This window comes from Silurus aristotelis (assembly GCF_946808225.1).
Source record: "Silurus aristotelis genome assembly, chromosome: 8".
NCBI classification, from domain to species: Eukaryota; Metazoa; Chordata; class Actinopteri; order Siluriformes; family Siluridae; genus Silurus; species Silurus aristotelis.
In genome coordinates this window covers 6,590,656-6,617,814 of record NC_139581.1, presented here as the reverse complement: position 1 = coordinate 6,617,814, position 27,159 = coordinate 6,590,656, and the positions used below count along the sequence as shown (strand labels likewise).

Below are 27,159 nucleotides of genomic sequence, written 5' to 3'. Positions count from 1 at the left end.
CATGATTTCAAACCATGACGTCTTAGTGTATTACCAACAGTAACCTTGGAAACGGTGGTCCCAGCTCTTTTCAGGTCATTGACCAGCTCCTCCCGTGTAGTTCTGGGTTGATTTCTCACCTTCCTTAGGATCATTGAGACCCAACGAGGTGAGATCTTGCATGGAGCCCCAGTCCGAGGGCGATTGACAGTCATGTTTAGCTTCTTCCATTTTCTAATGATTGCTCCAACAGTGGACTTTTTTTCACCAAGCTGCTTGGCAATTTCCCCGTAGCCCTTTCCAGCCTTGTGGAGGTGTACAATTTTGTCTCTAGTGTCTTTGGACAGCTCTTTGGTCCTGGCCATGTTAGTAGTTGGATTCTTACTGATTGTATGGGGTGGACAGGTGTTTTTATGCAGCTAACGACCTCAAACAGGTGCATTTAATTATGATAATAAATGTAGTGGAGGTGGACATTTTAAAGGCAGACTAACAGGTCTTTGAGGGTCAGAATTCTAGCTGATAGACAGGTGTTCAAATACTTATTTGCAGCTGTATCATACAAATAAATAGTTTAAAAATCATATATTGTGATTTCTGGATTTTCTTTTTTAAATTATGTCTCTCACAGTGGACATGCACCTACGATGACAATTTCAGACCCCTCCATGATTTCTAAGTGGGAGAACTTGCAAAATAGCAGGGTGTTCAAATACTTATTTTCCTCACTGTATATATATATATATATATATATATATATATATATATATATATATATATATATATATATATATATATATACACATACACACACACACACACACACACACACACACACACACACACACACACACACACACACACACACTCCGACTCCATCGTAACTTGAAAATATTGTAGGTCGAGACATGGCCTATCCTACCCAGGAGTCTTATAGAATGGTGATTAGTATGGGGTAGAGTACAAATAAATCTACACAAAAATTGCAGAGCGAGATTTTGCATTGAAAAGGGCACTTAAAGCAGGACATAGTATTGATAGGTACATTTTTATATCCTTAAGAAATAAAGTAGTAAGAAATGTAAGAAAGGTTAAAGCTGAGTCTTTTATTACAATTATTGATGATGCAAGGAGTAATGGGAAAGTTATTTGAAAAAATGTTAATAAATTGACTGGAAGAAATATAGACAAAGTGAAATGGAACTTAAAACAAATAGAATATTTCAGGATCAGGAAACGTTAGCAAATATTTTGAATATTTTATTTTTTTAGTTGTTTAGTCTAAAAGCTTTTAATCTAAAGATATTGTGTGTAGTCCAATAATCATGATAAACCAACTTTAAGGAATATATGAAATATCAGAATTTTAAGTTATAAATATTAAAAGTTCTTTCAGAGCCTCAAAGTGAAGGATGCATTTAGATTAGATTCTGCATTTTAAAAATGGGTCCAATCACCCATTTAATTAATCTCTTTTAAATCTTCACCCAGATGTTTGTAAGTCAGCCACTGATCTTTAAGGGTGGTGTCCAAACACATGTAGGAAACTAAAGAAGAATATTTATATTGCCGACCGTTGCCAAAGTGGATGAGAAATGGGTAGCAAAACAGCTGACTACTTACTTTAATGAGGGACATACTGCTTTGCAGTTAATGCAGTCCAGATTTCAACTGAAACTGCTAATTGTTATCCTCATGAGAACATGAAATCAAAACTTGATAGTGTTGGATTAATAAAAGCAGTGTTTTTGGATTTAAAGAAGGCATTCAACACTCTGAACCATAAGGTACTCTCAAAGCTCAGACTTATAAATTTTTATTTTGAAGCTATTAAATGGATGACTTCTTACCTAGCAAATAGTAGGCAAAGTGTGCATCTTGGTAATAGTCAGTCTACCAAAATTTGAATATTGGAGTTCCTCAAGGATCAATTCTGGCCTCTATCTTGTTTAGTGTATATTAATGACTTGCCGCTAATCTGTCCATCTGTTACTATTTAAACGTATCCTGATCGCAGTTTAATATGTGCATGCTAAAAACAAACAACAAGCATCGAACTATCCCACTGAGGGATTAAACGATGTTTCAGATTGTTTAGGTGATTTATATCAACATTTGGAAATGAGGAAATCTGGTTGTATGTTCTTTTCACAAAAGCCGACAGCGATTCCTTACCCTGATGTATTTCTCAAAGGAGAAATGCTCAAGGTTGTTTCTGATTTTGAATTTTTAGGAGTAATTGTAGATTTTCAACTGACATTTCAAAAGCATGCCAAAAAGGTAGCGAACATTATTACATTTAATTTGTAACTTCAAGCACGGTATTATCCTTAGTAGTGTTATTGTATGTCATTGTATATGTTATTGTATGGTTATGTGTGATAACCTACTGTGTTTGAAGGCAGCGTCACAACATAACTTGGGGACTACCTGTATATAATTATTACATTTTTGTTAAAAAGACCTACTGTATGAATGTCTAGGAAGACATGAACAGCTTACTTCTGTCTGCAGTCACGCCAGGTTTCAAATAGTACTTGTAATTTAGCTCCCTAAATTACAAGTAGAAAAAAAATAGAAAAACAAATAGAAAAACTATTACATTGTATGTTCAAACAACAAGCTAATCTCAGTAATATTAATGTATAAGTAGTTTCTTTAGATAAAATCTTTTTTTTTTTCTCGAAAATGAAGAGACCCCCTTCTTCATTTTTAGGAGGTAGATAAATATCCTGTGACATTTTATTTTCACATTCGTTAGGGTCAAAACGTTTAATAAAAATTTGTTTTATGGCAACCACTGGCTGTTTACACAATACTAGTTTTCTCCATATCAGTATCGGTTAATGTTAACTATGAGACAATACATTAGCTTCATTCTTGCTAGAGAAAGTAGTATGTGTGTTTTAACAATCTATATTCAGCTTGAGTTTGAAGCCTGTGACTGAGTGCAGCTCTTTGTGCACTTGGCTGTAAGGCTTGATAGACTATTTCCAGCATTTCTCTAATTATCCCAGATCTTCATGGACCTGAGTAGACACACACACACACACATTCCCCATTGATTCTTCACAGCTAAAGTGAGGCAATCTGTTTTGAAGGCATATCGTAAAAGGAAGGGGTTTTTGTTGTTTTCTTTTTTTAATATATATATTTATAATCTATTTTAAGAGGAGAATTTTCATGGCAATAACAATAAGAGCAGCAGTAATAAGAGCAAACCATATCATTGCTATAACTACAGTATCATATTGGAGAGTTTACGCTTGCGGAAATCGTTTAATGAACTGAGTAAGGGATTGTGTACCCTGTTATGTCATCTGTGTGGGATATTTTATTTCCTTGTTGTGTGCGCACACATTATGCTTTATAAGGTTTTGTCTGTCAGCCAGATACCATCTTTATTAAGTTGTCTTGTGTGTATTTTTTGTAGTTAACCTCTTGCTGCTTTTACCAATAGCCACTTCCTTATAAACCAGGATAGGCCTGAGCTGTTAAGGGTCAAGCATCTTCCTCAAAGACCCTAATTTAATGGCCTCCTGGTGGTGCTAGGTTTTGAACTCACAGCCTTTACATTAGTAGCTTAAAGCCTCAACCATCACTTATCTATTTACATTACATGATCAAGCAAAGGGTTTTGTATTCAGGGTTTTGATTTTAACCACATATATGAAACAGTGGCTCAGTCTCCAACTTTACTTTGTAGCCTGTTCAGAGCAAGTGAAGGGAATAGGACACACCTTTGTGTAGATGTAGGAACTGTCTTTGAATTCCAAACTTCAATGCATATTGGCAATAATCTGCAGTCACATGTTTTAAGAATTAATTTCCAGACTGGTTTTACAGAACTCCTAACAATTCCAAAATATTAGCCAGATAAAATATTTGTAAACACCATCTGGCACAAACCTGATATTTCTGAGTGTGGCTATCATCTTATGTATCTCCTGAGTTACCATCGCCCTGTGTATCTCGTAGGAGCTATAGCTCCTTGGGTATCTCCTTCAGTGTCTTACATCTTGTGACCTTTATAAGTAAGTATGGTCCTTGCAAAGGTAATTTCACTTGCAGTGTTTAATCATTCTTCCTGCTTGGCGAAGTGCTCTGTGGAGAAACATTTTTAATTCACATGAGCCAAATGAAGTTTTGTATCCCATTATCCAGTTATCTCCAAGTTCTTCTTATGTTGCTTTGGTACTTTTGGTACTCAGTGGATAACGCAGAGCCTTAACCACTGAGCTACCACGTCCCATTGACCGCAAGCAAGATATCATCTACATGGTCTGTCCATGTATGATATTGGACCTATTGTTTTGCAGTTGGACCTATTGGACTAGTGCAGTTTAGTTCTTCTGTATGGTTCTGCTCAAAACTTTCAAATACACCTGCCTTATGATTGATTTCTTTTTAACACCAAGATTGTCCTACCTGTTATGTTGTTTTGTGCCTTCTGGGAGCTTTACTATATATATAAAACCGTACAGACTGTTAAGAAAGAATTCATTTTGTCATAGTCTGGGATTGAGCATTTTACCACACACCCCAGAGCTTTTTCATGAACAGAACATAGGCAAAAGTCATTTATCAGGCATGTGAGCTTTTGTGTTCTGTTGAAAGCAATCAGCTTTTAAGATTGAAGAGTTTTTCCACACACATAAAGAGCTTCATCAGGACCAGATGTTGTGGGCTTACTGCAAATAATCTACCAATGGACAGAATAGCTAAAGAAGCACCTGTCCTGTTCAATAGCTGCACAAGCTTCAGAATCGGAGGATCTTATTTTGTGTATAAAAAATGTAATGCTAATCCAAATATTTAATTACATAGATTAGATGCTGAACTGCATTTTATTGCTGTGTACCTGTGTTATTCAATGATAATATAGTTATGTCTATCTGTCTGTCTCAATTTCTCTTAAGTTACAAGTTTCAGCAACTTGTCAACTTGTAATGCTTCAATATTAAGTCCATTTTTGTAGGGTCTCTCTACTGGAAAGTAGAACTTCTTTTGATCATTCAGCCAGTGTTCATTTGTTTTTTTATCCCCCTGATACTTAAAAACATCAATAAAACAAACTTATTATTATTACTCCATTTTATGAACGAATCAGTTTAATACATCTGCATGTTGTATGCAATAGCGATGTGGTCTTGGATTTCAGTATGATACAATATTTAAAATTAAACTTCTAGGAATTATATTATACAATAAAATGATATTGTTACAGAGTTTGCTAATGTTAAGATGATAAATTCATAAACCAGTGTATCCTTATGACGTGTAAGTTTTTAAATCGATGATGCTGTGTTTAAATGGTGGATTCATTGTTTTGTTCGATTTTTTTTTTTTTTTTTTGACATTTGCACATTTAACCAAATAAATGAGATAAAACAGGTAGTACAGATGGCAGGTGCTTTCACTTAAAGAACACTGGCAAATATCTGGTACTTAAAAGTGTTCAATATTTTTTCTGCGTTATATAAGAATGTGATATTTAAATATATTCTGGACTCTTGAGTAAAATGTTTTAAGGATTTTTTTTTTTTTTTTTATTTAATGTTGATAATTATGGCCAGCACCTCACAAACAATAACCATATCTCAGAATATTTGAAAATTACATTTTAATATGATTAAATTACCATTCATACAGTATAGATTACAAATAATTATCGATCTAGTTAAGAACACGCAACCACGATCATGGCAAAGGTTGCTGAATTGACACTTATCCAGAAGACGATCATAAGCCACAGTAGGTCTTTGCTGATATGGATGGCTGTTTGCAGAGTGCTGTATCAAAGCATATTTAAAAGTTGACTAGAAGGAAAAAATGGGGAACAGGTACACAAGCAGCATGAATGTACAGCCTTGAGAAGATCAAGCAAAAGCCGATTAAAGAACTTGGACTGAAGGAGTGGATTGAAGCTGCATCAAAAGCCACCACACACAGATGACTTCAGGGAAAGGGCTATAACTGTCACATTCTTAGTAAGAAAACCCTTTCCTGAATCTGAGACAACATCAAAAAGAACCTTACCTAAGCTAAGGAGAAGAGCTAGACTGCTTCTCAGTGGGCTCAAGTCCTTTTTTCAGGAAGAGGAAATTTTGCATTTCTTTTGAAAATCAGTTTAACTAGTAGTGAGAAAGAAAATTGTAGAGGCACATAATCCAAGTTGGTTGAAGTTCAGTGGGAAGTTGGAGTGCCGTGTCATCTGCTGGTGTTTTATTAAGTCCACAGTCAACACAGCCGTCTGCCAGGAGATTTTCGACTACTTAATGCTTTCATCTGTTAACAAATTTTTTTACAGATGATCATTTCCTTTTCCACAAACTGCTACTACTAACTGGTATGCTGACCATGAAGTTATAGTGCTTGATTGGCCAGCAAACTTTTCTGACCCGAACCCTATAGATAGTCTATGTGATAGTGTCAAGGTGAAGATAAGAAACGCTCAACCTAACAATGCAGGTGAGCTGAAGGCACTCTCAGAGCAACCTGGGTTACGGTAACGCCTCTGCAGTGCTACAGGCTGATCATCTTGATGCCTGCTGCATAGACGCAGTAATTCATTCTTAAGGTGCCCAAACCAAACTGCACATATTAACACACATTTAAGAACTTGAACATATTTGCATTAGAAATCCTTTTTTGTTTGATGTCAGGAAATATTCTAATAATTCGAGATACAAGATCATCAAAATGTAAATAATAAAAAGGCAATATTTTACATTAATTATTATGAATCTGTAATATAATTTAATTAAATTACAAACAAAATGACTTTTTATGCTATTTTTGCACCTATATGTCCTTGTACAGACAAAAGGGGACATTTAATACTTAAACATTCAGATTTGAATCACACTTGTATTTTGAGGTATTTAAATGTGTTTAATGTGTCCTGTAGTTAAGAACATTACAGGTGCATTAAATGTTAACGTTTGTCTAGTCTAGAGCAGGCGCCATCAAAACAGCAGTAAATCTTAAGGGTTGTATGATTTTCTTTCCAAGCTTGGTACGCTCACGTTGACTTTAAAGCAGACACCATTACAAGAGCAATAAATCTTAAGGGTTTGTATGGTTTTTGCAAACTCGGTATGCTGGTGTTGACTCATTGCCTGCTGATCTACTGTAGTCCCTGTGGTGAAGAAGACGTGGGAGAAACAAGCCTCACATCTGGAGTATTACAGTGATCATGCTGATCCTTCGATCCCAACCGTTGACCTTGGTGTTCCCAATGCAGACAGAGGTGAGTTGGCAATACTTTTAAAATAAAAATTAAAAAAAAGAAAAATTTAAATTAAATTAAAATTAAAGCCTGATCATTGTGGACTGTTTGCTTAATATATTCGGTATTACAGTTAGTTGGTTTAATATGATATGTTCTTAGGAAAATATATTTAAACCTGCATTTGTATGCTAATGAGTGAAAGATCTGAAACAATTGAATAGTCATAGCAATTTCAATTCTGGGAAACAGCGAAAATTGCATTTTCATGCACTGAAAGACATGAAACCACTGAATGTCAAAAGCTACTGTACTTACATTTAATTTGCTTTTAATTAACATTTTAAGAAATTAAATATTGTTTATCCTTTTACTATTAGTATACCTGGCTTTATTAATTGATAATCTTTTTAATTTAATTTTTTTACTTTTAGATCTACATAATATAACAAGCTAAAGCATTTTATACCTTTATATAAGTCTCAACCAATTCCCATCCACAAAATACAGCTGCCAATCAGAGAGGGTAAATGCTATCTCTATTCTTAGTCCTAGGCTCTTTCTGTATGGTCAGTTAACCACATCTGACACATTTTTCCATGCCCTCAAAAAAAGAAAATCTAATTTGGCTGCATACACAACCATACACATTATGACTGTGATATGATAACAGAACAAACACCTCTTCTTCTTTTGGCTGCTCCCATTAGGGGTCGCCACAGTGCATCACCCGTCTCCATACCCCCCTGTCCTCTACATCTGCCTCTTTCAAACCAACCACCTGCATGTCCTCCCTCACCACATTCATAAACCTCCTCCTTGGCCTTCCTCTTTTCCTTCTTTCTGGTGGCTCTATCCTCAGCATTCTCCTACCAATATACCCCATGTCCTTCCTCTGCACATGTCCAAACCATCTCAATCTCGCCTCTCTCACTTCGTCTCCAAAACGTCCTACATGCGCCGTCCCTCTAATAAACTTATTTCTACTCATGTCCATCCTCGTCACTTCCAACGAAAACCTCAACATCTTAAGCTCTGCTACCTCCAGTTCCACTTCCTGTCTTTTTTAATCAATGCCTATAAAATTTCCCTTTGACTTATGCAGATACCCTTCTATCACAAATCACTCCGGCTATCACTCTTCTCCACCCACTCCACCCTGCCTGCACTCTTTTCTTCACTTCTCTAACACACTTTCTGTTACTTTGCACTGTTGATCCCAGGTACCTGAACTCCTCCACCTTCTCCACCTCTAGATTTTTTTTTACACACTGTATGTTGTGCACAATTAATTTTGAAGCACTCACTTATGCCTAAAGACAGTCATCTATTTCAGGCATATATTAAAATCGTCATATCTAACAGACTTTTTTTTTGGGACATGGGAGAAACCCAATGAATCCCGGGGAACCCACACAGATTAAACCAACAGTAAACCACTTGTCAAGTCAAAATATCACAGTGTGCAATATGAACCCAATTAAAATGTTCTTAATGCACATATACACATTCAATCTATCGCTTTACATTTATTTCTATAGCATATTCAACCGTGGACACTGTCACAAAGCAGCTTGACATAAGAAAATAATAAATTGAAAACAAACTTTAGAGGCAGAAAGTGGATTATTGAATGTTGAAAACAAGATAAATCTAAAATAAATCCCAAACTCCAACAGAAATTGTAACATTCCCTGAAAGCAGCTTTTGCCGACACATTTATACCAGGAAACATGTCTCTACCAGATGTCTGGAAATTGTATTGTCTCTCAGCTAGGTCATCTGAATGAGACGACACTTTACACCCCGAAGACAAATTCGAAATGCTTAAATGAAGTGGCAGTGGAGCACTTGTTACATTGGCTGGTGTGGAGCAAAGGGAATAAATCAGGGAGTGATGAGACCATGAAAGAGCCGTGAAGCCATTTAAATAGGGTCAATTTCTCACTACACTATTCACAGGAGCGTAATAAAGAGTAGAAAAGTGACACTGAATCATTTTCCCATATAATTTCAACCTGTAAACCTGTTTTTGTCGTTCCCTGCCTTAGTTTAATGGGGTTCTGGTTGTTGCGGTTGGTAAAGGTTTCTTTAGAAATGCAATAAGAAAGTGACATTAGATTTAAAATCCTGAGGAGAAACACAAACAGCTCAAACTTCCCCTCAGTCAGCTAAATGAGAGCATACAGCACTGGGAGTTGTATTTACAAAAGAAAGGAAGCCTTAGGCAGGAAGTAAACACATGCAATGCTAGAGTATGTCTAAGCTAGCAAAAGCTGTAACAGTGTACAAAAGATGTCTCAGCTAGCTGAAGCTAAAAACTAGCGCAAGTTATTTTCTTTTCCTTTCTCTTTCTCACTTCCTATCCCTTTCTATTACACACACACACACACACACACACACACACACACACACACACACACACACACACACACACACACAAACATTGGATAATGAAATAACCCACAGTAGAAGAACATTGAAAATGAATTAGCAAGCCAAATGTACTGTACCAGACCACCACAGCAGACCTGCTCAAACAAAACCGAATCATTTTACAGCAATTACACTGTCAAAAAAAGGATAATATTATGAACCACAATAACACATCTTACAAGTGACAAAAAAGTACATTGTGTGTTTCTTGGAGCATTACTCGAAATCTCTCTTTCAATGATTTCCCTATTCAATCAACATGTTGGCAGAAGTGTCACACGGGTTAAACTGATGCGTTCAGCGCTTTGAGGTGGAAGTCTGTCGAGCTCCACGCCTTTCCAACAGCTACAAAATCCGAGTCACCGCTCTTTGATTACATTAGAGCTGGCAAAGTAATACAGAATGGGATTTTACACACACACACAATGTTGGCTCTGGATTCTGCCACCCCTAGTGTTGTTTGATGCTCCAGGAGGCAGTTAGCACACCATGTTCCTCTCTTCTCCTCTCTTGTTTATTCATGAGCTTGTAAATTCATCATAATTGTCCGTGACTGAGGTGCCTAATGTCTGCTTTCAGTAAAGCCGTGCGCATTTTCTTATCTGAATTATAACAAAAGAAATCTATGAGCAGCCGTGCACCAATGTTAGATTTCCACATTATAAGTCTTTATATGTAGTTATTTTAGGAGATTATTTTAGCACTAATTTGATCCAAGCATGAAGCTGTTAAAGTTAAGTGTTTACAAGTGATTGAAGGCTAAGTTCCTACAAATATGTCAACAAAACCCTGCTGAAAAAAAGATTAGAAATAGAATTTCTAATGGTTGTAAAAGATAGATTAGATTAGATTAGATAGATAGATAGATAGATAGATAGATAGATAGATAGATAGATAGATAGATAGATAGATAGATAGATAGACAGACAGACAGACAGACAGACAGACAGACAGACAGACAGACAGACAGACAGACAGACAGACAGACAGACAGACAGACAGACAGACAGACAGATAGATAGATAGATAGATAGATAGATAGATAGGCACACAGACAGACAGACAGACAGACAGACAGACAGACAGACAGACAGACAGACAGACAGACAGACAGATAGATAGATAGATAGATAGATAGATAGATAGATAGATAGATAGATAGATAGATAGATAGATAGATAGATAGATAGATAGATAGATAGATAGGCACACAGACAGACAGACAGACAGACAGACAGACAGACAGACAGACAGACAGACAGGCACACAGACAGACAGACAGACAGACAGACAGACAGACAGACAGACAGACAGACAGACAGACAGACAGACAGACAGACAGACAGACAGACAGACAGATAGATAGATAGATAGATAGATAGATAGATAGATAGATAGATAGATAGATAGATAGATAGATAGATAGATAGATAGATAGATAGATAGATAGATAGATAGATAGATAGATAGATAGATAGGCACACAGACAGACAGGCAGACAGTAAAACAAAGATTGATTGCAAATGCAAACAAACAAATAAATAAATAGGCAGGCTTTGGAAAGCTGTCAAGCAAGTGAAGTTCGAACATATATGTATATAAACGCCGATAAGTGAAATGTGCATGATGTATAAAAGGCACAATTTATGTACAAAAATGTACAACATATACATATGGTATACAGATATATAAGATATGCTAGGCAATGCTATAAATGTATAGTTATATAGCTTTATGATTATACAGAGATAAAACTGAATGCACAGAGTAGAGGAGAACTGTGTGATGATCAAAGGCAGTGAAATCAATAAAGCATTAATAAGACATCAGTGACCTATCAGTGCAGTGTAGAGTGTGAGGGGGTCCCTGATGATGGTGTGTGCTCTGTGCCAACATCTGGGCTTTTCTGTTCACACACTATTGAGCTGCCATACCACACTGTAATGGAATTAGTCAGGATGTTCAGGATAATGGTTATAACAGGAATTGTATTGGTTTAAATAAAAAACTTTAATGTTTCATACGGGTCTCTACTGGAAACTTTGTTGCGTTCTATTACTGCCATTTTTTGGCTAGAGGATACAATTAGGAAACCGATAGGGACCCGTTAGAACATCAGTAAGTATTCAAAATTCCAATAAGTTACTAAAATGATTTCTGTGCTTTGGGGATAATGATTTAATGCTGTAAAGAAACACACTATGTAATACAAACGATTTGGTAATGGTTAACAGCTTGAGGTTTCTAATGGTATTTGTACTAAGGGAAAAAAAAACACTGTGTTTTTTTTTTTTTCAGCATACTGTAGATGCATTGAAGCAGACCAACTGTTTCACTTTCATGTCAAACTCTTTGTAGTTTTTGTAGGTCTGGTGTTGTTTGATAACATATACATTAATACACATGAAAGAAAAATACAAGCCCAGTTTCAAAAACGTTCTATACTGTGCAAAATGTAAATAAAAATAGAATTCAATGATTTGCAAATCTCATAAACACATATTTTATTCACAGTAGAACATTGAAAAATATAGAAAATGTGTAAAGTGAGGAAATGTGTCATAAAAAAAAAAAAAAAAAAACAGTTTGTGCTATTAAAACAGAAAATTTGCAACTAATTAGGTTAAGTGATAACAGGTCACTAAGATGATGGGGTATAAATAGTGTATCTTTGGGAGGCAGGGTCTTCTCAGAAATAAAGATGAGCAGAGCTTTACCACTCTGTCTGTGCAAGACTGTGTCTACAAATTGTGGAATAATGTTTCCTAACATAAAATTGCAAAACAGTTGAATATCTCATCATTTACAGTGCATAATATCAATAAAAGTTTTATAGGATCTGAAGGGACAAGGGTGAAAATCAATATTTGATGCCCATGATCTTCGGACCCTCAGGCAGCACTTTATTTAAAACAGTCATGATTTTATAATGAAAGTCACTGCATGGGCTCACTGACATGGCTAGAAATGATTGTTTGTGAACATAGTTTGCCATGTAATCCACATATGCTGGTTAAATCTCTATAATACAAAGAAGAAGGAATACATAAACCTAATCCAAAATTGCCTCCATTCTCTCTGGGCTAAAGCTCATTTAAAATGTTCTGATGCAAATTAAAAAATAGTTCTGTAGTCAGACAAATCAGAATGTAATTTTTTTTGTGGAAACCATGGACACCAAGTTCTCCGGATTAAGAGGAGAGGGACTATCTGGCTTTATCAGCACTCAGCTCAAAAAGCTACATCTCTGTTGGTATGAGAGTGCATTTTTGTGGAAAATGTTGAAAGGCTCCATCAATGCTAAATGGTATATACAGGTTTTAGAGCAACAATTGTCTCCATACAGAAAATGTATTTTTTAGAGAAAGCCTTGCATGATTGAACAAGACAACACTAAATGCATAATGCTATTACAGTAGCATGATTTTGTATTAGAAGAGTCAGGGTGCTGAACTGACCTGCCTATAGTCTAGATCTTTCTCCATTTGAAAACTTTCAAAATGGGCAAAATCTTAGATTTAGTCAAGTCAAGTCAAGTTTATTTGTATAGCGCTTTTCACAACAGACATTGTCTCAAAGCAGCTTTACAGAAAACAACAGTGAAGGTGAATGGTGTGCGTTTGTCCCTGATGAGCAGCCGTGGCGACAGTGGCAAGGAAAAACTCCCTTAGATGATATGAGGAAGAAACCTTGAGAGGAACCAGACTCAAAGGGGAACCCATCCTCATATGGGTGACATCAAGAGTTTGGTCATAAATCTTTCAACAATACAGAACAATTTGTGATCATCATAGATCCAGCATCAGCTTCTCCATGCCAGGGCCTTTAAACACTCGGCATCTACTTCTCCATGATCATCCATAGGTCCATAATCTTCACGAGGTGGGACGTGACTGGAGCTGGCCAAACCTCAGGATGCCTCGGGATGGGGAGAGAAAGAGAAGCAGTGGAGAGGAATTAGCGTAGCTGCTGTTCATGATATTAACAGCACAAGTTGATAATGTGCATGTAATCATATATTCTGGAGCACAAGGTTGTGATGTGATGTGTGTGATGTGTGTTATGTGTAGGCTTTGCTAAAAAGATATGTTTTTAATCTACACTTAAACTGGGAGAGTGTATCTGAACTCCGAACACTGTCAGGAAGACTATTCCAGAGTTTAGGAGCTAAATGTGAAAATGCTCTACCGCCTTTAGTGGACTTTGCTATTCTAGGAACTACTAGAAGCCCAGAGTTTTGAGATCTCAGGGAGCGTGACGGATTGTAGCGTGTTAAAAGACTGGATAGATACATGGGAGCCAAACCATTTAGTGCTTTATAAGTGAGTAGCAGTAGTTTGTAGTCTATTCGAAACTTAATAGGAAGCCAATGTAGGGACGATAAGATTGGGGTTATATGATCGTATTTTCTTGACCTAGTAAGAACTCTTGCTGCGGCATTCTGAACTAACTGAAGCTTGTTTACCAATGATGCAGGACATCCACCTAGTAATGCATTACAGTAGTCTATTCTAGAGGTCATAAACGCATGGACGAGCTTCTCTGCATCAGATATAGATAACATATTTCTTAGCTTAGAAATATTTCTAAGGTGAAAGAAGGCTGTTTTTGTAACTTGATTGATGTGATTTTTAAAAGATAAGTTGCTGTCTAAAATAACTCCTAGGTCTTTTACCGTTGAACTAGTAGTTACAGAACAACCGTCTAAATGCAGGCTGAGATGCTGGAGCTTCTATTATGTTATGTTATGCAAGCTAATTGAGCTGTATCGCCTGGTTTGGATGAAATATATAGCTGGGTATCATCAGCATAACAATGGAAGCTAATTCCATGCCTTCTTATAATATTTCCTAATGGAAGCATGTATATTGTAAAAAGCAGGGGTCCTAGAACTGACCCTTGTGGCACGCCATAATTTACTAGCATTATCCTGGATAGCTCTCCATTTAAATCTACGAAATGGTAACGATTGGACAGGTAGGATTTAAAGATCTTAATGCCTGTCCCTGAATACCGATGTAATTCTGTAAGCGATCGAGGAGAAGATCATGATCTATAGTGTCGAACGCAGCACTAAGATCTAGTAAAACTAATAGGGAGATGTAGCCTTGGTCTGAAGCTAAAAACAGGTCATTAGTGATTTTAACTAGAGCAGTTTCTGTGCTATGATGGGGCCTAAAACCTGACTGAAACTCTTCAAAGATATTGTTCTCCTGCAAGTGGTTACATAACTGGGCAGCGACAATCTTTTCTAAAATCTTAGACATAAATGGGAGATTTGAAATTGGTCTGTAATTCGATAGCGTGTTTGGATCCAGATTAGGTTTTTTTAATGAGGGGCTTAATAACTGCTAACTTGAGGGATTTAGGGACATGACCTAACGATAGTGAGGAGTTAATAATATTGAGAAGAGGCTCACCAGCTGTATATAACACTTCCTTCAGTAGTTTAGTGGGAATTGGATCTAACTGACATGTTGATTTAGCTTTCATAATAGCATCATACAGCTCTTCCTGTCCTATACATGTAAAACAGTGTAGTTGTGGGGTTGTAAGTACGATTGTGTCGGGAGATGCTGTCAGAGGTTGAACTGCCACAATTGTTTTTCTAATGTTATCTATTTTTTATCATAAAGTCTTCACTACTAAACTGTGATGGAACACATTTTTCAGATCCCTGATTTGTTGTTAATTTAGCAACTGTACTGAAAAGGAACCTGGGATTGTTTTTGTTATTTTCTATGAGTTTGCTCAGGTGTTTAGCTCTAGCAGCTTTTAGCGCCTGTCTGTAGCTAAGCATACTGTCTTTATACGCAATTCTAAATACCTCCAATTTAGTTTTCCTCCATTTTCTCTCCAGATTACGTGTTGTTCTCTTTAGGGCATGCGTATGACTATTATACCAAGGTGCAGGTGCTTGTTCTCGAACCTTTTTTAACCGGATGGGGGCAACAGTGTCTAAAGTGCTAGTGAGGATAAGGTCTATGTTGTTCGCCATCTCATCAAGATGATCAGCAGTTATGGGTTTAATGTGAAACTGAGATAAATCAGGCAGGTTATTTATGAATCTGTCCTTAGTGGTTGGAATAATAGTCCTACCAAGTCGATACCGTGGTGAAACACGGTTAATCTGCTCTACCGGTAGTGTGTACAGTAGGAGATAATGGTCTGTGATGTCATCACTCTGGGGTAAAATATCTATATCAGTGACGTCTGCTCCGTAGGATATTATTAAGTCTAGTGTGTGGTTAAAACGGTGGGTTGGTCTGGTGACGTTTTGTTTAACTCCAAAAGAGTTTAGTAAATCGACAAATGATAATCCTAGGGCATCGTTTGCATCATCTACATGAATATTAAAATCTCCTACAAGCAGCACTTTATCAAAACTGATCAAGAGGTCTGAGAGAAAACAAGCAAACTCATGAAGAAAATCAGCGTAGGGTCCTGGGGGTCTGTACTCGGTGACCAGAGCGAGTTTTCTATGCATCTCTGAAAGTGCAATTTTAAGAACGAGCACTTCAAATGATTTAAAGCTGAATCCTAATCTCTGACTAACATTAAGAGAAGCACTATAAATGGTTCCTACACCCCCCCCCACGACCAGTCTGACGGGGCTCATGCTTATAAACATATCCTGACGGTGTAGACTCGTTTAGACCCATATAATCACCTGGTTTAATCCAGGTCTCAGTGAGACAGAGTGCATCGAGATTATTATCTGTGATCATCTCATTTACAATCAGTGCTTTGGGTGCAAGTGATCTAATGTTTAAAAGACCGAACTTTAGAACTTTTTTGTGTTTGTTTATCTGGCATTTTTCAGTTTTAACTGCAATAAGATTATTTCTGGATCTTGTGTATGTAATTCTTGGTTTTACTACCCGAGGAATAGATACGGTTTCTATAAACTGGGCTGTGTGTGAACTTGTAACTATTTGGTCTGTAGTATGCGTGTTCTTATAGTTGAAGATTTCTTGATGTCTTACCAGTCAGATGGTGTGTAGTATCCTAGAGATGTTATCTGATAGCACTGCTGCTCCAACTCTGCTGGGGTGCAGGCCATCAGGGCGGAAGAACCTAGGACGCTCCCAGAAACAGTTCCAGTTATTAACAAAGAGAAGTTTATGTTCTCGACACCATGACTGTAACCATTCATTTAGAGCTAAAAGTCTACTAAACTTCTCAGCCCCTCGCTGGTAAGTGGGAAGAGGTCCTGACACAATGATCCTCGTTGTGGGTGATGTGCTGCGTACCGTCTCCACCAGGATCCTGAAGTCCCTCTTTAAGATCTCCGTTTGCCGCAGCCTGGTGTCGTTTGATCCGGCATGGAGAACAACCGCTCCGAAGTTCTCGTTCAGGATCGCGGGTACCTGCGCAGCGACATCCAGAACACGAGCACCAGGAAAACAGCGAGTGTGCACCTTACCTTTAGCTCGGGTAGCGCGGACATGCCGGACGATGGAATCTCCGAGAATAACAGTGTCGCGTTCCGTCTCGCGGAGGGGGACGAAGCGGTTCTCGGTCGAGATCTCGAAGGCCGGTGGTGGAGGTGGAGACGTCCTCGATCGGGGCTTGGCTTGTCTCTTCCGCCGCGGCCGCATCCAGGGTCCATGTTGCACCGGTGCCGGAGTTGTAGGTGCGCTGGGCCTGGGCATAGAAGCACGCGGAGTTGATGTGCTGGGAGCGTTAGGTTCAACCCGGGAGTTTACCTGGGATGAGTGCGCGTCCGCCCGGGATGTTTCCAGCTCCGCTTTCCGCTCTCGCAGCCGGGCATGCTTTACATGCAGCTCGCGAATCTGTTTCTCCAATGCCTCCATCTCCAACGCCACCGTTTGCAACTCGAACGAGTCCTCACCTGTGCTCGAATGCAGACAAACAACCGGCATAGTGCTTATCGTCACGAACAGATTTATTATACAGAGATGTGAGTGAGAGAAAATAAATATAAACAACACTAGTTATAGTCGAGTTAACTAACTACAGGCACAAGTCAGGAAGACAAAAACAATTAAGGATTATTAAAAGAGGAAAAACGGATGGATAGATAGCAAAGTTTGTTTGAAAGACGCCGAGAGAGATTTAGACCACCATCACCCATTTAAATTGTAGCTCCACGTTCATAACTCTATCAGAAACTCTCTTCACCTCCACTACACTCTTACTGTACTCTTCCTTCAGGATCACCCCTACACCATTTCATTTTCAATCCACCCCATGATAGAACAGTTTAAACCCACCTGCAATGTCTCCTGAACACAAAACATATCTACCTTCCTCTGGTTCATCAAATAAGTTACCTTTCTCCCTTTACCAGTCATAGTACCAACATATAAAATACCAACCCTAACTTCACTCTCCCACACTTTTACACTCCCACACTTTCCCTGCCGTCTCTGTAGACGTCTTCCTTCTCTCCTTCTTCTCCTTTGGCCAACAGTAGCCCAATTTCCACCGGTACCCTGTTTGCTAACAATACCTGTGGCGGTCGTTGGTAACCCGGGTCTCGACCGATCCGCTATGAAATTCAGGTTTGTGATCCGCATATTTGATTTGGCACGTTTTACGCTGGATGCCTTTCCTAACGAACACTTCCCATTTATCCGGGCTTGGGACGGGCACTAAGAGTGCACTGGCTTGTGCAACCCTAATGGATGGGTTCATGAATTAATTACAAATGCCAATCATAAAACCTGGCTGAGTTATTAATCATAAAGTGTTTAGGGAGGAAGCAAATAGCTTATTTATTCAAAGCTTGTACTGGACAAAATAATTAGTCACTACAGTAACCTTAGATAATTACAGAGTTTCCTGAAGGCATATAAAAGATTAATTAAACATTTATATATATTTATTTATTTATTTATTTATTTATTTATTTATTTATTTATTTATTTATTTATGTGAGTGTCTTACTTGTATGGCAGCAGAAAATTCCCACATCATTGTTAATGTGAAACTTTAGGATTAAATGATTATTGGAGCATCTTATTAGTGTTTCATTCTAAAATCACACCATTAAAAAATGCTTGCATGCGACCAGTTCATATTGTACTGTCATTTATTGTTTTCCTAACAAGGACCCTGAGCCAACTGTCCAGCTACGATCAAACATGCTTCACAGGATAGTGATAAGAAAGAGCTGTTCAGTCTGACAAAGTAAAAATATTTCAGATTTGTAGTATATCAATCATACAGCATACATCATACAGCTTTTGCCATCTGCTTATTAACATCAGCAGATTCAATTCCAAGCAGATCTTTTAAAATTCTAGTTGTCATTGATAAGTTGTATAAAATTGAATACAAATGCCCAATGAAAGATTGGTATTTCGAGATATATACTGTATACTTGGATTGACTAGAGCCCCAATCCCAGGTAAAGGGAAGTAGCTCTACAGCATGATACTGCCACCACCATGTTTCTATGTGGATCTTGTTTCTGGACCGAATCTTTTAAAATACTTTCTTTCGGCTTCTCAAATTAGGGGTCACAGCGGATCATCTGCATGTTTGATTTGGCACATTGTTTTTATGCTGGATGCCCTTCCTAGCGCAACCCTCCCCATTTTTCTGGGCTTGGGACTGGCACTAAGAGTGGCTGGGGTTGGTTCCATGATCGTCCACCAGGGACCCTGAAGGACCAAATCTTTCAAAATGATGCCTAAAAAAGTTCTGCCGTGGTCTCATTCGACCATAAAACATTGTTACATGGGTCAAGGGGATGTAGTTAGACCTGATGTTTTTTGTTGTTGTTGTTTTTTCCGAAAAGTTGATGTCAATTATAGAAAATATGATGCAATAAATTATATTATGTTGCAATACATATGTATTATATATGTAAAATATTGCAATACATATACACGTATTATATTATGATGCAATGCATATATTTTATAAAAACATGGTACAGTGACTCTTGAAGGTGTCAAGGTGTTAATTGTGAATAGCAGTTCCATATTTTACACAACACAATGCCAGAACACCATGCCACGTGTAAAACATATGCCTTCACACCTTGAGAAAGGCGTATGAATGAGGACAAAGAGGTTTCTCGTTGCTCTGGAAGCTCGATTTGTGGTTTTCCTGCAGCCTGGAGACCTTGTAGTTCAACAAGAATGCAACAGGCAAGAACATATTTGATATTTGTGGATACGGTGACGGCACATTCTGTTCCGCCCGCCCGCTTCTGCCTCAACTGTTTGCACTAGGTTGCACTCGATGCACTTTATGTAGCTTTGTGTTGTGTTGTGTTGTAGCTCTATGTTGTTTAGTGTAGCACCAGGGTTCTGGATGAACGTTGTCTTGTTTTTACTGTGTACCACTGTGTATAGTAGAAATGACAATAAAAGCGACTTGACTTGACATATGTGCACACACACACACATGCGCACACACACAGTTACACAGTCACATTGATTTTGATTATCTATTTCTATGCTTTGGCAGAATACACTTAACCATTGTGTGGGGCATTTAATGGATTTTTTTCTTATCTATGTTCAACCAATTATTATGAGTTTTTAATGCATATTAAAATTATATTAAATGTTTCTTAAATAGAATGTGAATGTTTGAAGTGCACCTTCAAGGTCTCCAGTTGTATCCTGAGCTTGGATCGATCCTGAGCTTTGAGCTTAGATTATTACTTAATTTTGTGTCACTTTTTGGGGTAATGGGGTAGTGGGGTAGGGGTTGGGGTAGCTTAGTGGTTAAGATATTGGACTGATTAGTTGTTCAAATACCAGCAAACACTAAACTGCCATTACTGGTTCCTTAAACAAGGCCCTTAATAAGGAAAATGTAAGTCGCTCTGAATAAGGGCATCTGCCAATGTCGTAAATGTGTCCATGTGGGATTCTTGTGGGTACTCCATTTTTTTCCTCACCATCCAGAATCCTGCCAGTAGGTGATTTAGTGACTCCAAATTGGTCTAAGTATGATGAGTATGTGAATGTGTCATGTAATGAGAGCCCAGACAAATGCAATTGAATTTAAAGCAGTTTAATTGCACGCCAAATGGAAATCGAAGACGAGGTCAGAAACATGCAATCAGCAAGCCTTGAGTTGGTAAGGGAGGAAATCCTCCATTTTAAAACTGTAAACACAGTAATGAAGAGTCAATAAATGCGAGTACTTGATATAGCCGGCATGAGTGTGTGTAATTAAGAAGGGAGGTGTCTCATTAGAAGCTGTGTGACTGAGCTCATGGGACTGTGGCTATGTCTATACTAATCTAGATACATTTAATAATGGCATTTTGTCTTAAAACGCACCGCATCCACACTATTGTTTTTAAACGTTTCCAAAAAGTTGCTCATCCACACTGAAATGTCCGCCTCCTTATTTTCTTATTATTTTGTCAATTTTGGAGGAATGTTCTGTTCTTGGTAGTGTCACAATGATACTCCAATTTCTTTTTCTTTTTCTTCTTGAGGATGACCTTCATGGTGCTTCATGGTGTCCATTATACATCTAATAATTGGATATTTTTTTGTTTTTATTTGTCGTTCATTTGCTGTTCGCTTTATTACATTACATGTGGAAGAACTTCAGACACCATTACTAGATTTTGGTTTTACTCATTTCTTTTACAAAAACTTTAACAGTAATGTGTAAACTGTTTATTCAATTATTTTATTCAAAATGTTTGCTCCTGATCACCATCACTGCACCTCGCAACATCGTTTATCTGCAATAATTGGACATTCGGTGTAACCCAGATGAGGATGGGTTCCCGCTAGAGTCTGGTTCCTCTCAAGGTTTCTTCCTTATGCCATCTCGGGGAGTTTTTCCTTCACCACAGTCGCCACCGGTTCGCTCATCAGGGACAAACACTTATAAAGAACATATTTATTTTTATCACCACATTATCAGTGTAAAGCTGCTTTGAGACAATGTTTATTGTTAAAAACGCAATACAAATGGATTTAATAGTAGAGATAAATACTGTGTGGATTTCGGTGTTTACGTCTAAAAACGTTTTGTGTCCACATTTTAGTTTTTAATCGTTTCCCAAAAGTTCCTCATCCACATTCAAACGTCTGAGAACACTTACGTTCCTGTACTGCGCATGAGTAAAACCTAAGACGATTTGACATGCGTCATTTCCGCCCTGCGTATATTTACTTTCTGGTTCTTTCAAACGTCACGCATTGACTAAGAATCCGTCATCGTTTTCACAGTTCACACTAAACTTTCTTTCGGCTTCTCCCGTTAGGGGTCGCCACAGCGGATCCTCCGCACGTTTGATTTGGCACATGTTTTACGCTGGATGCCCTTCCTAACGCAACCCTCCCCAATTTATCCGGGCTTGGGACCGGCACTGAGAGTGGCTGGGGATGGTTCCCTGACCGGGGATCGAACCCGAGTCGCAGCGGTGAGAGCGCTGCATCTTAACCACTAGACCACCAGGGGGTTTTCACAGTTCACACTGCGATGCAAAAACTGTTTTTTTTAATATGTAGACTATGAACTATGAAGAGCATTTTTAAAAAATGTTTCTTCGATTAAAAAATGTCATCTCACTGTGGACAGAAGGTCAAAACGGAGAGAAAAATCTGTGTTTTCAAATGAAACTGTATTAGTGGCCTTAGAAAAGCAGATGTATATATTTTTCTTGCTTCCAAAAACCTAAAAATGAAAAGGATGGCTAAATAGAGCTAAATGTAAATGCATCATCACCAAAAATGCAGTCATAGCTATACTCAAAAAATATGTAATTATTCACCAGCCACCTGTTTAGGAGTATTGGAGGTGGAGCTGGAGGTAGCAGAGCTGAAGATGTTGAGATTTTCATTTGGGAATGACGAGGATGAACAGGATTATAAATGAGTTAATTAGAAGGACAGTGCATGTAGAAAGTTTTGGGAACAAAGTAAGAGAAGCCCGATTGAGATGGTTTGGACATGTGCAGAGGAGGGACATGGGGTATATGGGTTGAATGCTGAGGATGGAGCCACCAGAAAGTAGCAAAAGAGGAAGGCCAAGGAGGAGATTTGTCAATGTGGTGAGGGAAGACATGCAGGTGGTTGGTTTGAAAGAGGCAGATGTAGAGAACAGAGTAGTATGGAGACGGATTATCCGCTGTGACGACCCCCAATGGGAGCAGCTGAAAGAAGAAGAAGGTGAAAAAAAGTCAGAATTTTAACTTAGTGTTCAAAAGGAAGGGCAAAGCTTTACCACTGCACCAGCTCAGTATTCCATCCTACTTTTTAAGAACATTTTACCCTTCTGGAGGGAATAGACTACATTTTGAATGGATCACATTACCATCCTGGCAAAGAGTCATACATGGACCTAATTTCAGATGCTGAATGTTGCTGTTGCTGAATGTTGCTGTTGCTGAATGTTGCTAAAGCAGTGTGAACCACAACAATATAGAAGTTATGTTAAAATCTGCAACCAGATATTGGATTAACGATTACAATATGTGGTGTACGCCTGCTGGATAATAACCCAAATCTTTGAAAAATGTGGTTATTTCAAAATCATAAAAATTTAGTGATCGGTTACAACAATGCGGGGGAAAAACAACAACATTGAAACATCAATGATTTCATCGAATAAAATTCAAATACTGCTTCCAGTTCTCAGCACCATCAAGCTTTCAATGCTTAACACTTGAGCAAAGTCCTTAAAGTTTGTCTGCTCAGTTATACAAATGAGTTAACTAGAAGTAGATCTGGATTAAGGGGGTCTGACAAATGACGTAAGCGTAATTTTGAATTTTATTATTGTGTTCCTAGAGAGTGATTTCCACAGAGTGATGCCCTGATCCAGAGCGACTTAGAATTATGTACAATTTAAGCAATTGAGCAGCCGAGGGTTGATGGCTTTGTTTAAAGGACGAACAGAAAACTGGAAGGAGTATTTAGATTTTATTAGATGAAATCACAGATCTTGATCATGGTTTTAGATTTTTTCATTTAAATAAATAAATATATATATATATATATATATATATATATATATATATATATATATATATATATATATATATATATATATATATATATATATATATAGTGGACATGCACCTACGATGACAATTTCAGACCCCTCCATGATTTCTAAGTGGGAGAACTTGCAAAATAGCAGGGTGTTCAAATACTTATTTTCCTCACTGTGTGTATATATATATATATATATATATATATATATATATATATATATATATATATATATATATATATATATATATATATATATATATATATATATATATATATATATAGATTAATTATGCAGTACAGAGTCTTTCCAACCTCAACATTCTATCTCTAACTTTCCAAGTTTTTCAAATTTTAAGAATTTATGTACAGCTAAGAGAAGGAAGAAGTCATTAAATAAAGAAGCAAAGCACTCAATCAGCAGTGGTTCCTGTATACCGATCCTGTACTGCTGAATGAATTGAGCTCTATATAAAATTCCTGAAGGACACTAGAAAGGTAGAAACCCTTTTTTAACTGATTAGAGGGAAATTGATCAGATAGCTGTGGATGATATTACATTCGTGGGCTGAATCTAATGTCTTTTAATAACTGAAAAGAAACAAAGTTAAAAATTATAAGTTTTATGATCTAGTGAAAATGACGTCCCACTTTGTGTTGTAATACACACTATTTGAATCCTTTGCCCCACATCCTGCAACCTAAGATGTTCCCTAGTGACCGGAAAAAGAACAATTGAACTGTTTACTGTATTAGTGAAAGATCTTTGTTTCTACAATAAAGTTTCTGTCATTTATACAGTACATTATAACAGTATTATAATAATAATAATATCATTTTTTTATATACAGTGAGGAAAATAAGTATTTAAACACCCTGCTATTTTGCAAGTTCTCCCACTTAGAAATCATGGAGGGGTCTGAAATTGTCATCGTTGGTGCATGTCCACTGTGAGAGACATAAACTAAAAAAAATAAATCAAGAAATCACAATATATGATTTTTAAACTATTAATTTGTATGATACAGCTGCAAATAAGTATTTGAACAACTGTCTATCAGCTAGAATTCTGACCCTCAAAGGTCACTACATTTATTATCCTAAATTAGATGCACCTGTTTGAGGTCGTTAGCTGCATAAAGACACCTGTCCACCCCGTACAATCAGTAAGAATCTAACTACTAACATGGCCAAGACCAAAGAGCTGTCCAAAGACACTAGAAACAAAATTGTACACCTCCACAAGGCTGGAAAGGGCTACGAGGAAATTGCCAAACAGCTTGGTGAAAAAAGGTCCACTGTTGGAGCAATAATTAGAAAATAGAAGAAGCTAAACATGACTGTCAATCGCCCTCGGACTGGGGCTCCATGCAAGATCTCACCTCGTGGGGTCTCAATGATCCTAAGGAAGGTGAGAAATCAGCCCAGAACTACACGGGAGGAGCTGGTCAATGACCTGAAAAGAGCTGGGACCACCGTTTCCAAGGTTACTGTTGGTAATACACTAAGACATCATGGTTTGAAATCATGCATGGCACAGAAGGTTAACCTGCTTAAACCAGCACATGTCCAGGCACGTCTTAAGTTTGCCAATGACCATTTGAATGATCCAGAGGAGTCATGGGAGAAAGTCATGTGGTCAGATGAGACCAAAATAGAACTTTTGTGTCATAATTCCACTAAACGTGTTTGGAGGAAGAAGAATGATGAATACCATCCCAAGAACACCATCCCTACTGTGAAGCATGAGGGTGGTAGCATCATGCTTTGGGAATGTTTTTCTGCACATGGGACAAGGCGACTGCACTGTATTAAGGAGAAGATGAACGGGGCCATGTATTGCGAGATTTTGGGGAACAACCTCCTTCCCTCAGTTAGAGCATTGAAGATGGGTCGAGGCTGGGTCTTCCAACATGACAATGACCCGAAGCACACAGCCAGGATAACCAAGGAGTGGCTCTGTAAGAAGCATATCAAGGTTCTGGCGTGGCCTAGCCAGTCTCCAGACCTAAACCCAATAGAGAATCTTTGGAGGGAGCTCAAACTCCGTGTTTCTCAGCGACAGGCCAGAAACCTGACTGATCTAGAGAAGATCTGTGTGGAGGAGTGGGCCAAAATCCCTCCTGCAGTGTGTGCAAACCTGGTGAAAATCTACAGGAAACATTTGACCTCTGTAATTGCAAACAAAGGCTCCTGTACCAAATATTAACATTGACTTTCTCAGGTGTTCAAATACTTATTTGCAGCTGTATCATACAAATAAATAGTTAAAAAATCATACAATGTGATTTCTGGATTAATTTTTTTAGATTATGTCTCTCACAGTGGACCTGCACCTACGATGACAAATTCAGACCCCTCCATGATTTCTAAGTGGGAGAACTTGCAAAATAGCAGCGTGTTCAAATACTTATTTTCCTCACTGTGTATATATATATATATATATATATATATATATATATATATATATATATATATAATGTATTGTCCTAAATTATTATTCTGTTTTTATATATATATATATATATATATATATATATATATATATATATATATATATATATATATATATATATATATATACACACACATAAAATAATAAAAAATGTATGTTAATATGCTTTAGGTAATGAAAAGAAAAGTAAATGTGAATACATTGTCTGAAGTGAAATAATTTTAAACCTTATAATTTTCGGTATTAGCAGACAGGTCACAATCGTGATGTCCTAACTGGTAATGCCACTGGAATCCCCTTTGTGCAGCTTTCACACTACTTAGTTTCAAAATTTCCCGTTTTCCCTGCGCCAACCTATATTACAGTGTCATGCATGAAAGATAGAGTGGGTTGTGTTTGTGATGTTGGCTTTGTCAAATTAGCACACAACCTTTATAGATATGTAGTATTATAAATATTCAGAAATGGTTTAATGTTATGCAGCAACCCAACAGAAAGCGTAGTCATAGTCATCACTCTGAATTTTTCAGAAACAGCACATCCAATGTTTTATTCCTCCTACACCACAGCAACATGCCAGTCTTAACAGTCTTATTAAAGCTTTTAATGTTGTCAATCGTCTGAGATGTAGATCAGCTATGATTTACAGTTCAGCAGCTCTTTAAAATAACATCAAATTGCTGAGAAACACTCCGAAACTAAAGACTCCTTCTATTAGGAGCTATTGTATTTTTATTTTTTTATTTGTAAATGATGTTGCTGAAAATGTTCATGAATCCAAAAAGCATTTGCTGACTTAACTAATGATTTCGGCCAGCCGGATTACTTCATCTGTAAAAATTGTTATTTGTACAGTATATTTATTTTATATTTGTGTGCCTGTGTTTGGTTTATGATGTGTCTTTTCTGAAATCAAAATGTAAATAGATCATCAGAAATCAATTGACTCTAGAAGTAATATTTTGAATAGTATTTTCCCATTTTAAAGCAAATCCATTAATATAAAACTTGTGATCTGGTGTCAGTGCTGCTAAAAAAGAATCAATGGCTTCAGACCAATCGGAAATAATATTAACGAGCACCATGATTTGTTGAGTGTGATGAAATCT

The 27,159-nt window shown here is 37.4% G+C and overlaps 2 protein-coding genes across 4 annotated transcripts in view; one reads left to right on the top strand and one right to left on the bottom strand.

Annotated features, from left to right (window-relative positions):
* Positions 1 to 27,159, top strand: part of b3glcta (beta 3-glucosyltransferase a) — a 182,561-nt gene that overhangs the window by 135,519 nt on the left and 19,883 nt on the right. Inside the window, exon 11 of the mRNA XM_083548013.1 lies at positions 7,118 to 7,231. Within this exon, the coding sequence (XP_083404139.1) occupies positions 7,118 to 7,231 (114 nt within the window). The remainder of the gene's footprint in view (positions 1 to 7,117; positions 7,232 to 27,159) is intronic.
* Positions 16,615 to 27,159, bottom strand: part of LOC310729677 (uncharacterized protein) — a 298,178-nt gene continuing 287,633 nt past the window's right edge. For 2 of the 3 annotated variants that reach the window (XM_083548142.1, XM_083548143.1), the window contains exon 2: positions 16,615 to 17,501. In XM_083548142.1, coding sequence (XP_083404268.1) covers positions 16,636 to 17,463 — 828 coding nt within the window. In that variant the 5' untranslated portion in view covers positions 17,464 to 17,501 and the 3' untranslated portion in view covers positions 16,615 to 16,635. The remainder of the gene's footprint in view (positions 17,502 to 27,159) is intronic. The other variant, XM_083548144.1, reaches the window with a different exon arrangement.